Source organism: Musca domestica, unplaced genomic scaffold (genome assembly GCF_030504385.1).
Source record: "Musca domestica strain aabys unplaced genomic scaffold, Musca_domestica.polishedcontigs.V.1.1 8, whole genome shotgun sequence".
Lineage (NCBI taxonomy): Eukaryota > Metazoa > Arthropoda > Insecta > Diptera > Muscidae > Musca > Musca domestica.
Window position 1 is genome coordinate 21,125,469 of NW_026712409.1, and position 14,281 is coordinate 21,139,749.

Below are 14,281 nucleotides of genomic sequence, written 5' to 3' on the forward strand. Positions count from 1 at the left end.
ATCAGCCCGAATTGTATGGAATTTTGCACATACAACCAAATTAGGCCTGAAAATATGTATGCCAAATTTGATCGAAATCGGTTCAGATATAGCTATAGCTCCCATATATATTGTTCATCCGATTTGTTATTTTTGTCCACCGCTGCCGTAATATGCACTCTGCAACAACAATATTTAGGGAAATATATCAAATACATCTCAGAAATACATTTGCAAAATTTTATCGACATCGGTTCAGATTTGGATATAGCTCCCATATATAACTTCGGCCGAATTACCTTTTATTGTGCACCAAACGTCTAATATTTGTCCAAATGGGATGGAATTTGGCACATACGACCGAATTGAGTCTAGAAGCTAGCATGTCAAATTTGGTGAAGATCGGTTCAGATATAGCTATAGCCTCCATATATATTATTCATCCGATTTGTTATATTTGTTACCCACAACCGTAATATGCACTCCGTAACAACGATATTCAGGGAAATATATCAAATACAGCTCAGAAATATCTTTGCCAAATTTTATCATGATCGGTTCAGATTTGGATATAGCTCCCATATATATATTTATCCGATTTCAAATTAATTGTGCACCAAATGGTCAATACAAGTCCGAATTTAAAAGATACAAATGCTTCGGCATGTTTAGTCCTTTGAACTTTAAATTATAATTATAATCATAGCGTGTATGATTGAATTCTCCCATAAAAACTTTTAATTGTTATGTGGAGCTCTACTAAATTAGCAAAGTGGTGTAGGGTATCATAAAGTCGGCCCCGCCCGACTTTAAGACTTTCTTTACTGGTTAATTTTAAATCGATGACTGATCCAAGACATATTTCACAGTGCAATTGGAAAGAGTCTTGTCAGCAATAAACAATGTTTCGTTTCGTTTGAACAAATTTCGTAATATTTCCAAGATCAAAAAAAAAGAAAAAAAAAAAAAAAAAACATTGGAAAAAATGCACTCAATTTTAGTTCGATATGCAAAGCAAACAAATATTTTTTTGTGTAAACAAATGTTTTTGATACACAAAAAAACATGGCATTAAATTATTAAATAAAAGTAAATTTGTTGGGAACGCGAAAAGAATGCAACAGGGTAGGGAAAGGGGGAAATGTTTGAAATTCAAAAGGGGGCCTTAAAGTGCTAAATTGTAGCAAAACAAAAGACTGAAAGATTCCCCATAGGATACTCACAAATTTTTCCAATAAAGATGATTATTCGTTTAAAGGTCCTCCAATAATCCATTACTGATATTATTTGAAAAAAAAAAAAAAAAAAACAAGTTAAAAAGCAGTAAATTCGGCCGGGCCGAACTTTAAATACCCTCCACCATTTGGAACAAATTTGGAAATTTTCAAAAAATAAAATTCTTAAAAAATTCTATTAAAATTTTAAAAACACCGAATATAGCCGTTATTTTGGAGTCTATACGATGTGGACCTACATAGACATTCTTTTTTATAAGCCATTACCATATTTAAATTCGAAAACGGTGAAGCTAAATTCATCAAAATATGGTATATAGGGAGATACCGTTATGTAGGAGCTGTGCGAAGACCTGCAATTTTCTGTCACAGGCTGTAGCATCCAATACGAACTTCAAATACGACAACTCAAACAATTTTGGTGGGTATTGTACCTAATACCTACCCGAATATAGGGAGCTACTGATGTATAGGGCCTATACGAACTTCAAATACGACAACTCAAACAATTTTGGTGGGTATTGTACCTAATACCTAACCGAATATAGGGAGCTACTGATGTATAGGGTCTATACGAAGACCTGGACCTGTATAGGCAATATTCTTACACTGAGTGTAGTTCGCATTACGAACTCTAAATACGTAATTTGAAACAATTCTGGTAAATAATGACGCTAAAATCATCAAAATACCAAATATTGGGAGGTACTGAAATAGGGGGGCGATACGAAGACGTGGATCTGCACGGACAATTTTCTGTCATAGGCTGTAGTATCCACTACGAACTTCAAATACCATATTTGAAAAAATTCTGTTAAAAAATGTCGCTAAAATCATGAAAATACCGAATATCGGGAGGTACATTTATATGGAGCTATACGAAAACGTGGACCTACATGGCCCATTTACGAACTTAACCTGCCTACTGGAAAAGTAAACATGTGTGTAAAATTCTAGCCTTCTATTTCAATTCGTTCGAAAGACAGCGTGATTACAACAGACAGACAGAGGGACATCGCTAAATCGACTTAGAATTTTACGCCGATCAAGAATATATATACTTTGTTAGATCGGACATAAGTATTTCGAGGAGTTACATACGGAATGACAAAGTTAATATACCCTTCATAGTATGGGAGGGTATAAAAACGTCATTTTACCCCTCCGAATATCGGTGGTACCATTGTATGAGGGCTGTAGGATATCGTGGACCTATATGGAAAATTCTCTTTAAGGGGGTAAAGTACTCACAGAGAACTTCTTGTGTAGAATTTCAGACAATGCTATTGAAAAATGTGACTACAATCATCAAAATCTCTAAGGTCGGGAGTTAGTAATATGAGGGATATACGATATCCTACCTATATAGACAATCCTTTTTCAAAGGGGTAAAGTAGTCACGAAGAACTCACTGTGTAGAGTTTCAGACAATTCGATTGAAAAATGTGGTTAAAATCAAAAAAAAAAAAAAAAAAAAAAAACACCGAATATTGGGGGTACCGTTATATGGGGGCTATACGATATCGAGGACCTACATAGAAAATTCTCTTTGAGGGTAAAAAGTACGCATAGAGAACTCCTTGTGTGGAATTTTAGACAATTCCATTGAAAAATGTGACTAAAAACATCAAAATTCAGAATATCAGGCGGTACCAGACAATTCCATTGAAAAATGCGCCTAAAACCATCAACATTCGGAATATCTGTGGTACCGTTATCTGGGGTGGGGGGGTGGGGGTGGCATTTGATATCGTGGACCGATATAGCCCACCTTCGAACAAAATTATAGCTTAATTAATTAGTTTTTAACCCTAGCATGATTATGTCTTAGAATTTGACGCTGATCAAGAATATATATACTTTGTTAGGCCTACCCTAGGCCTACATACCCTCCATACTATGTATGGACCCTTATTCTCATATTAAATTTTATCTCATATTAAATTTTATCTTTTTAGCTGTATCCGTTCACATAATACCAAATTATACCATTTTAGAACTGTTCGTAATCATAAAGATCGAAAAGAGCTTTTGTATATCTGTCCTGCACTCCATTTGTGACTCTCATCCAAAATTTAAGAATTTATTCTGTTTGTCCTATACAAATTTTTCAATTTTTAGGTCATTTTAGTACTTTTCATACCCTTCTAGTACTAATTTTCAAAAATCCTTGCTTATCGTACGCTTACCGCCATCAAGACTGACCAAATTCGAGACTGACCCAAATTCGAAAACGGATTTGATACAAGAGACCTAGGGCTTGGCTAGAGCGTTATTTCGATGGGGCGCGTTTTTAGCCGTACCAATAATTTGAATGAAATGAAATATAAAAAAAGTAAAAAAAATAATTTTTTCGAAATTCACGAAATATAGCTATAAAGCTCCCTCATCAAACATTCTTAACATTCGAAGTGAGACCACAATTTCGCAGCTTTAAAGTATTCAAAAGAAAATTTTAAAAACTATTTCTAAATCCACGATTAGTATCCTAAAGCAGCCCAAAAACATCAACGATAAAGATTTTGAAGTTACCTGAAAATATGGTCTAATATTATACGAGTAAGATCGAAAAGTTATTTCCAAAATATTTTAAATTTATAAAAGTAGCTAAAATGATAAAAAAACAAGTAAGCAAAGGCTACAGTCGAGCGGGGCCGACCGTTGAATACCCTACAACGCTATAATAAACGATACTGTTTATATAGGCGAGATACTCGAATGAATTCCACAAGATATTGTGACAAATAATAAAATAATACCATCAGGTTTCGTTCTCTAATTTTCGAATAATAGCAACTTAAACTAATTTGCTCATTTCCAATTTATTGGTAGATGTTGCACGTAAATAGTCTTCCTAGATCTGGAACCAATATTTCCCAAAGACCTATAATCTCTAAGAAGTGGCAAAAGATTAACATTTATTATTGCTTTTTGACTGAAACGCATCTATATGAGATACAGCCATTTGACTATATTCTTCAACGAAATCAGCCTTAACGAAATAGTCGGAAGTGTGTCTTTCCTGTATTTGTGAATTCTCCAAAAAGTCACTGGAATGGACATTTTCGTATTTTGTCTATAAAAGTTGGCAAACTCCTTCACACATTGAACATTTTTGGATGACCATCCAAAACTGCTTGGCTTTTGCAATGTCCGGTAACCCCCACAATTACGACCTGCTGACAATTTTGCAGGTCCATTTCAACCCCTAAATATATGGCGATCATCTCCAAAAAGAATAGGCTTTTATTCTGACCCTCATCTTATCCCCATGCAAAATTTCGTAAGTATCGGGCCATAAATGCGATCTGTATATGATATCCTGATATCCTAACTACTTAGTTTTGTTAGCTGTAGAAATATTACCAAATGTTTCATTCAAAATGAAAATATGCCAAAAATATGACAAAATTGAAAAAATATGAGAAAATTTTACAAAATCAATATTATCATCTTTAGAGAGATATTTTTATGCGATTTTTTAGACGTTTTATGTTTCCTGCCAAGAGGCCATTCTGAATTAATGAGAACTGTCGAAATCAGTTCAGCCGTTCTCGACATAAAAGAGATCTTTCAAGCATATCTTCTTTGATAGACATATATATCGCACATATTTTGCTATATATCCGATTTGTTGGATGTTAACATCAATGTAAAGATCAGAAGTAACCTTGTCATGGCTTTGTGATTTTGCCGGGATTTAAAATATTCGCGGTTTAATGAAAAATTTTGAATTATTTCAACAAAAAAGATATGGTCTATTTTACCCGCTAAATATTATCCGATGACCACCCAAATGAGTAGGCTTCTTGCCAGCCCTAAACTCTAGCTACATGCGAAATTCCGAGTCCATTGGTCTATAATTGCGACCTGTAGAGCAAGTGCAAAATCAGGAATTTTTTTAGTTTTTGGTCCATTTCAACCCCTAAATATTATGCGATCATCACCAAAAGAAATAGGGTTCTATTCTGACCCTAGCCCCACCTCCATTTTAAATTTCGTGAAGATCGGACCATAATTGCGACCTGTAGAGTGATTACAAATTAACATGGACAGACGGACGGACGGACATACATAGCTAGATCGACTCAGCTCGGCGAGATAGGAAGATCCATATATACTTTCCTATGTGGGAAATCAATATTTCGTGGTGTTACATAATTTTTGGCCCAATCAAACTTATAATACCCCCAACACATAGTGTTGTAGGGTATAAAAATTAATAAAAGAATAAAAAAGTATTCCGTTATATTTAGGGTAACAATTTTACGTTCTGTATGCCTCGAAAAAAATATTATAATAGAATGTACTATTGGCTTCTCCGAAAATATTTTTAAAATCCACGTTTATAGCTTTTTAAGACCCACAAAAAATTTCAAAAATAAAATCATAATTTTTACGAGACCCACAATAGGCCCATAAATAATATCCTTTGCACATGTCCACAATTACGACCCTAATACTCCCCCACATCTATGTTAAATAAACGTGTCGCTTCAAAAAAGGCCAACTATCACCCCACATCCGCCACCGTTAAATTTCCATCAAAAAAGGTGGGGGTGGGCATGCGTGTGCCAATCTCTGCTAGTGGAATTAAGTGTTAGTTTAATTTTAAATTGAACACTCATCATTGACACAAAGTGAAAAATACATGGAAATTAAAAAAAATAATAAATAAACAAAAACAAAAAAATCGGAAATTTTCCTTAACTCTGCGCTTGGTGAAAATGACGAGAGCAACAACAGTATTTTTAATGATAATTATTTTCAAAAAAAAACATAATTATTAAGTGTGTAGACCATCATCATGATGATGATTTTGAAAAACAACGCCCACGCACTGTTTTGTACATTTCTCTTGAGCATCTTTTTGTTTTGAGAAAAATGCTGAGAAAATTCATATTTTGGAAAATTCTTGAATTTTAGATTTTCCCACCCCATACCCCAAAGTGGTGAGGTGTGTGATGATGTGTGTTCGATTGAGAATGTGGAAATTTTGCCGAGAATCATCCAATGGATTTGAGTGGATTTTTCTCGTTAGGTGTGTGGTCGTTGGGTCCATCATCATGGGCATTTATAAACTCAGGCAACGGCGAGGATCGGCATCAGTCAACTTTGGATAGTCTTCTAGTGAAGAACCGTTAGCTAAAGTCAAAACTAAATCCAAACATGTCTCTTGAACGTGCCGTTAAAGCCAAGGTGAATTTAAAAAAAAAAAAAAAGAAAAAATAATTTTATTTTTAGAATCACAAAAAAAAAAAAAAAAAAAAAAAATTACAAAAATAAATGTTAATCGAATAAAAAATGTGTAGTGACCAAATATGGTGTGATACGATACTAATGTGGAAAAATTGTGTGCTAATTTTTATTTACAGATTGCCGCCAAGCGCAATCCCCAGATGGACAAAGAAGCCCAAGAATGGATTGAAGCCATTTTGGGTGAAAAGTTCCCCGGCGGTGTTGAATACGAAGATCACCTCAAGGACGGTCAAGTTTTGTGCAAGCTGATCAACATCTTGTCCCCCAATGCCGTGCCCAAGATCAACAGCAGCGGTGGCCAATTCAAGATGATGGAAAACATCAACAACTTCCAAAAGGCCTTGAAGGCCTACGGTGTCCCCGATTTGGATGTCTTCCAAACCGTTGACTTGTGGGAAAAGAAGGACATTGCTCAAGTGACCAACACCATCTTTGCTTTGGGCCGTGCTGTAAGTATTTGAAACGTCATGACCTCATTCATGGATGGCAAGTTATAAGTTTCTCTCCCTTTTTCCAAACAGTGCTACAAACACCCTGAATTCACCGGTCCCTACTTGGGCCCCAAGCCCGCCGATGAGTGCAAGCGTGAATTCACCGAAGAACAATTGAAGGCTGGCCAAACCATCATTGGCTTGCAAGCCGGTCAAAACAAGGGTGCCACCCAAGCTGGCCAGAACTTGGGCGCCAGCCGCAAGATCTTGTTGAACAAGTAAATTCCAACCAGATTTACAAAGTCATTTTAAGTTAAGTTTTTTTTTATTTGAATTCCTTGCAATCAACAACAAAACACTTAAATAAATACACACTGTTTATACACACATACACCCACCACAACCCACCCCACCTACACATGCAAGAGAATGTAGTGGAAACAACGTTTTGTATTTTATATAAAGTAAACATAAGTTTATGTTTAAGTTATTTTATATAAAGCCAACCAACAAAAAAAAAATTGTAAAATTAGTTAAATTAAACAAAAAAAAGAGAAAATTTTTTAAAATAATAATAAAGAAACGCGTTTCAAAAAAATGAACTGATAAAACCTAACCAACAAAACAACAAGTTCCATGTGTGTTTTTATTTCAGAAGGATGAAGTTAGTACTGAAAAACACTGAGAAACCAAAAATAAATAAAAAATATAAAATACAATTTTCAATTTAACTATAAAAATATAATAATGAAAGAATAAAAATAATGAAAAAAATTGATTGTTCATCAAAAAAAAAAAAATTGTTAGGAAAAATGAAAAGATTTTTTTTGATTTCTTAAAATAAATAATATTTTTAAAAAAACATATTTTTAAAAGATATTCACGTTTTAGGCTCAGACGGAGTATTGAAACCTGTTTTAAAAAAAATCAAAAATTAAAGATTTTGAAAGTTAATAAAATATCGCGATTATCTAAGTAAATAAAAGAGGCAGAATATCATTGAATAATATTTAAACCAGTAAGGAAAGCTCAAAAGTCGGGCGGGGCCGACTATATGATACCCTACACCACTATGCATATTTAGTAGAGCTCTCGCAAAAAGGTTTATATAGGGAATTTCAGAGCTCTATGAGATATTTGGTACAAAATCGATAGATTTTCTAATTCTATCGTGCATTTTACGAACTATAGCTATCTCCGAACCGGGTTTCTCCAAATTTTACGTATTAGCTTCTAGACTGAATTCGGTCTTATGTACGAAAATTCAGGTGATTTGGACTGATATTGACCATTTAGTGCACATTTAACCCGAAATCGGATGAAGATATATATGGGAGCTATATCCAAATCTGAACCGATTTCGATAAAATTTAAAACAGCTATTTCTGTGCTCCATCTAATACCTGGTACCAAATATCACGGTTGTGGAGTGCATAATAGGAATGTGAGGGACTTAAAGATCAAATCGGATGAAAAATGTATATGGGAGCTATAGCTATATCTGAACCGATTTTCTCCAAATTTGATATACTTGCTTCTAGGCCGAACTCGGTTGGGTGTGCCAAAATTCAGGTAATTTGGACTGATAGTGGACATTTGGTGCACATTTAACCCGAAATCGGATGAAGATATATATGGGAGCTATATCTAAATTTGATCCGATTCTCACCAATTTCAATAGGGTTCGTCCTTGGACCAAAAAAATATTGTTTGGAAAATTTCATCTCAATCGACCTGCATTTTGTTCACAAGAATACATGGACAGACGGACGGACGGACGGACAGACGGACTGACATGCATAAATCGACTCAGAAAGTGATTCTATGAAGGTTCTCAAAAGTAACTATGGGTCTATCTCGTTTCCTTCTCCATGTTACAAACAAATGCACAAAGACATAATACCCTTACCACTATGTGGTGTAGGGTATAAAAAATAATGGCCACTTTTGGAGAAACTATTTTTTTCAACATCCCGAAAATGATTCCAATGGCTTCTGAAAACTGTTCCTAAAAATCCACAATTAGCAATACAGGGTGTGATAAAAAATTGTAATAAAGCAAAAAGCCATAACTTTTACATTTTTATACCCTCCACCATACTATGGAGGGTATATTAATTTTGTCATTCCGTTCGTAACTCCTCGAAATACTCATGTCAGACCCAACAAAGTATATATATTCTTGATCAGCGTAAAATTCTAAGACGATTTAGCCATGTCCGTCTGTCTGCCTGTCTGTTGTAATCACGCTATCTTTCGAACAAATTGAGATAGAAGGCTAAAATTTTGCACACATGCATATTTTGCTAGTAGGCAGGTTAAGTTCGTAAATGGGCCATGTAGGTCTAAGTTATCATATAGCCCCCTTCTAACGGTACCTCCCGATATTCGGTATTTTGATGATTTTAGCGACATTATTCACCGGAATCGTTCCAAATTTGGCATTTGAAGTTCGTAATGGATACTACAGCTTAAGACAGAAAATAATATGTGTAGGTCCACGTCTTCGTATAGCCCCTATATAACGGTACCCCCCGATATTCGGTATTTTGATGATTTTAGCGACATCATTTAACGGAATCGTTCTAAATTTGGCATTTGAAGTTCGTAATGTATACTACAGCCTAAGACAGAAAAAAATCTGTGTAGGTCCACGTCTTCGTATAGCCCCCATGTACCGTACCCCCGATATTCGGTATTTTGATGATTTTAGCGACATTATTTACCGGGATTGTTTCAAATTTCGCATGTGAAGTTCGTAATGGATACTTCAGCCCATGCCAGAAAATTGTCTGTGCAGGTCCACGTCTTCGTATAGCCCCCATATATCGGTACCCCCTATATTCGGTGTTTTGATGATTTTAGCTACATTATAAACAGATTTTTCTTCAAGTTTCGCATTAAAATATTGTAATAACTTATGACAAAAGTTGCCTATGCAGGTCCACGTCGTATAGGCATTCGGTATTTTTAAGATTTTAACAGAATTTTTAACGGACTTTATTATTATTTTTATACCCTCCACCATACTATGGAGGGTATATTAATTTTGTCATTCCGTTTGTAACTCCTCGAAATATTCATGTCAGACCCAATAAAGTATATATATTCTTGATCAGCGTAAAATTCTAAGACGATTTAGCCATGTCCGTCTGTCTGTCTGTGTGTCTGTCTGTCTGTCTGTCCGTCTGTCTGTCTGTCTGTTGTAATCACGCTATCTTTCGAACAAATTGAGATAGAAGGCTAAAATTTTGCACACATGCATTTTTTCCCAGTAGGCAGGTTAAGTTCGTAAATGGGCCATGTAGGTCCAAGTTATCATATAGCCCCCATATAACGGTACCTCCCGATATTCGGTATTTTGAGGATTTTAGCGACATTATTCACCGGAATTATTTCAAATTTGACATTTGAGGTTTGTAATGGATGCTACAGCCTAAGACAGAAAATTATCTGTGCAGGTCCACGTCTTCCTGTAGCCCCCATATAACGGTACCCCCCGATATTCGGTTTTTTGATGATTTTAGCGACATTGTTTACCGGAATCGTTTCAAATTTGGTATTTGAAGTTCGTAATGAATACTACACCCTAAATCAAAAAACGAGCCATGTAGGTCCACGTCTTCATATAGCCCCCATATAACGGTACCCCCCGATATTCGATATTTTGATGATTTTAGCGACTTTGTTTACCGGAATTGTTTCAAATTTGGTATTTGAAGTTCGTAATGGATACTTCATCCAAAGTCAAAGAATGAGCCATGTAGGTCCACGTCTTCATATAGCCCCCATATAACGGTACCCCCCGATATTCGGTATTTTAATGATTTTAGCGACGTTATTTACAGGGATTGTTTCAAATTTCGTATGTGAAGTTCGTAATGGATACTTCAGCCCATGCCAGAAAATTGTCTGTGCAGGTCCACGTCTTCGTATAGCCCCCATATAACGGTACCCCCCATATTCGGTATTTTGACGATTTTAGCTGCATTATAAACAGATTTTTCTTCAAGTTTCGCATTTAAATATTGTAATAATTTATGACAAAAGTTGCCTATGCAGGCCCACGTCGTCGTATAAGCATTCGGTATTTTTAAGATTTTAACAGAATTTTTAACGGGTTTTATTTTTTGGAAATTACCAAATTTGTACCAAATGGTGGAGGGTATTAAAAGTTCGGCCCGGCCGAACTTACAGCTTTTTTACTTGTTTGTTTAAGTTTTATTGAATGAAAGCAAAAAATGTCGAAAATAGCATCAAATTTTAAAATAAGTTCAGATTTGTCCGAATTGGTCACCTTTGGCACAAATTATGGCCTTCAAACGCCCAATGAAACCGTGACACGCTGCCCGAATGTTGCTCTGCGGTATTTTGGCTCATTCCCGGGGAAGCGCCAAAATACTCCAGACACAATAGTCCAACGGATTGGTATCCAGAGATTTTGGAAGCGAGGAACCTCATTTTTAACCATTCTTAGGTGGAGCATGCGATGGTGCTGAGTTCTGTTGGAATGTCCAAGGTCTGCGGCCAAAATGTTTGCGTGCCCAAGGCTTTAATACACCCTCCACAATATTTTCGCGATAATATTCGGCATTTATTCTGATGCCACGGTAGATTAATACGAGCGGAGAGCGACCATCGGCTGTTATGGCTGCCCACACCATCACCATGTTCGGCGCTTCAGTTCTGGTGGCCAACAGAAGGTGCACATTTTCAGCTGACCTCTTCGGCAAGTAAACACAATCATTTTGTTTGTTTACAAACTGCTGGACAACGAACTATTTCTCATCGGAGAAAACCAAATTCGGCAGTTCATCACTTTCCGTCAAGCGAAGCAACTCTTTAGCTCTTTTGAATCTATTTTCTTTCTGTCGCGGTGTAAGTTCTTGCACTTTTTGGAATATTAATGGCTTTACTCCGAGCTCATTTTTTCAATATTTGCCGATATTGCGAGCCATTTTTCGGCCTCTGCAAAGCGGGTTTTGATCAAGTCGCTTCTTTACTTTTCGAACAATTTCCGCTGATGTTGCTGTTTTCTTCCGTCCATTTCCTTGACGTCGGACTACGCTACCAGTATCACGGTAACGAGCAATGGTACGAGACACAAAAGATTTATTCACATTTAAATGCTGGAGTGCTCTAACGATAGCCTTATGTGGTTTTCCAGCCGAATATAAAGAAATCACGCTTGAATCCTATCACGAATAACGTTTTTTTGTTTTTCTGGAAAATTCTCACCAAAATGCTTTTGAACGCTTGTAAACAATATAAAGAGCTATCACTGGAATAATTATAACAGCTTTCAGACGAGTGGCGTAGAAATGACAGCAGTCTGAAGTTGGTTGCAGTTTTTTCATCTCACCCTGTATTGCTGTTCTGAAGGTCCCTCAAAAATAATATTGATAATATTCAATTTGAATTCAAAATCTCAAATAATTTAAACTTTTAGACCCTGATAGACCGTTAAAAGAGTATATAAAAAACTCATGAAAATAAATTTGACGACTCCTTAAAGTATTTTAAAAATCTCAAGTTTCCCTTTCTTCAAAAGACCATTTGAAATAAATCTCGATCATATTTTACATTATTTATATATTTAAGGTTTATAAAACATATTTTAAATTAACTAAGATTATTAATTTATGTATTTATTTATTTCAAGAATTTAATTTATTTCAATGAAAAATCAAAAATTTTTAATTTGAAAAAATTGTTTTTATTATCTCTATTTTGCTCACCAGTGATCAACATGAAAATATAATTTTTTTATGTTTGTTATTTTGAAAATATTTGTGTTACAAAATTACTTTTCAGCCCATGAAATATTTTTTTCCAAAACAACCGTATGTTGACCTTCAAATAACGAAAAAAAAAATTCCAATAAAATTCTAATAAACTAGGATGGTGGAGATACGTCAGCACGAAAACTTTCTCCGGTGAGACTTTCGTCACAGAAACTGAGCATTACGCATTTCCAAACACCTCAGCCTAAATTTGCTATTAATAGCAACAATATCCATAAATCTTCGTTTGTCACAATTTTATATTTTACTGAATGGAATGTGTTTTAGATTTTTGGGATAAATTAATTGTTAGAAAAAGAATAGATATATAAATCATCTATATAATAGATATTTATAGACATATTTTCGAAAGTTTCAGAGTCCAATATTGGAAGGTATTATTTTATTAAATAATTTGAGGTATTTTAAGGTATTTTTACTTAAATTTATGAAAACATTGTAAAAAAGAAAAAAATTCATTATTTATTTATATATTTCCTTTGCAATTAAAACCAAAATTTAGTAAAATTGGTTATATTTATAGGGAATAAAAATGAGTTTTTAGTAAATATATTAAATTTTTTTTGAAAAATCTCAACGTTTCCCTTTCCGATCATATTTTTCTAGAAAATTTTATTATTTAAATTCTCGGTAAAAAAAAAAATAAAGAAAAACCTCTGTTCAACTTCCAATAGAATTTTTTACATAATTCGTTTCAAAATATTTATTACACAGACGCGCTTGGTACCACGATCTTACCCAAGCCAACGAAAAATGGTTTCTTGTCTTTTTTTAACTTTTGATATGATGATTTCATTACTATTCTCATTTTCTTTTCTCTTTGTTGATTACGGCCTTGCTTTGGAATTTGGCCTTACATATTGTAAACATGTTTGTATAAACAAATATGCAGAATTGTAAGCAAATTGGCAACAAATTAGACATATCTATACAAAATTGTTAATTACATTCACAGATTATAATACGACAGAAAACAAGTAAAAAAAATTAAGTTTGGCCAGGCAGAACTCCATAAACAATGTTATACTTCGAGGATTGTCATCTACCAAATCTTCAACAAATAAGAAATTTGAAACAATTTCGTGTGTGAATGTACCGAATATCGCTGGGTATCGAACGTGGACCTAAATTTTCAATGTTCTGCCACGGAAGCTAGAACACATTATGAAATACAAATACCAATTTTTAGTAAAAATGTTGCAAAAACATCAAAACACCGACTATCGGGAGGTACCGTTGCATAGAGGCTATACCAAAACGTGGACCTATGCATACAATGTTTCGCCACCGGAGCTAGAACCCATTATGACCAAAAAATACCAATTTTTAAACAAATCTATGGAAAAATGTGGCAACAATCATCAAAATACCGAAAATAGGGAGGTGCCATCATATGAGGGCTAAACAAAAACGTGGACCTATACATACTATGTTCCGCCACCGGAGCTGAACCCATTATAACCGACAAATACCAATTTTTAGACAAATCCATGGAAAAAAATCAAAATACCGAATATCAGGAGGTATTGTTATATGGCGGCTATTCCAAAATGTGGACCAATATATCTGTTTT

General features: G+C 34.7%; 3 protein-coding genes across 3 annotated transcripts in view; 1 reads left to right on the forward strand and 2 right to left on the reverse strand.

Moving 5' to 3' along the window:
* The window catches only part of LOC101897036 (prolyl endopeptidase-like), a 36,962-nt gene that overhangs the window by 13,418 nt on the left and 9,263 nt on the right, over nt 1-14,281 (reverse strand). The window lies entirely within an intron of this gene.
* LOC101896866 (prolyl endopeptidase) overlaps nt 1-14,281 on the reverse strand; it is a 29,097-nt gene that overhangs the window by 5,524 nt on the left and 9,292 nt on the right. The window lies entirely within an intron of this gene.
* LOC101896687 (muscle-specific protein 20) lies at nt 6,254-7,535 on the forward strand. The gene is made up of 3 exons (XM_005177690.4): nt 6,254-6,413; nt 6,590-6,922; nt 6,995-7,535. Exons 1-3 carry the CDS (start codon nt 6,384-6,386, stop codon nt 7,184-7,186), a joined length of 555 nt encoding a protein of 184 aa, XP_005177747.1. The 5' UTR covers nt 6,254-6,383; the 3' UTR covers nt 7,187-7,535.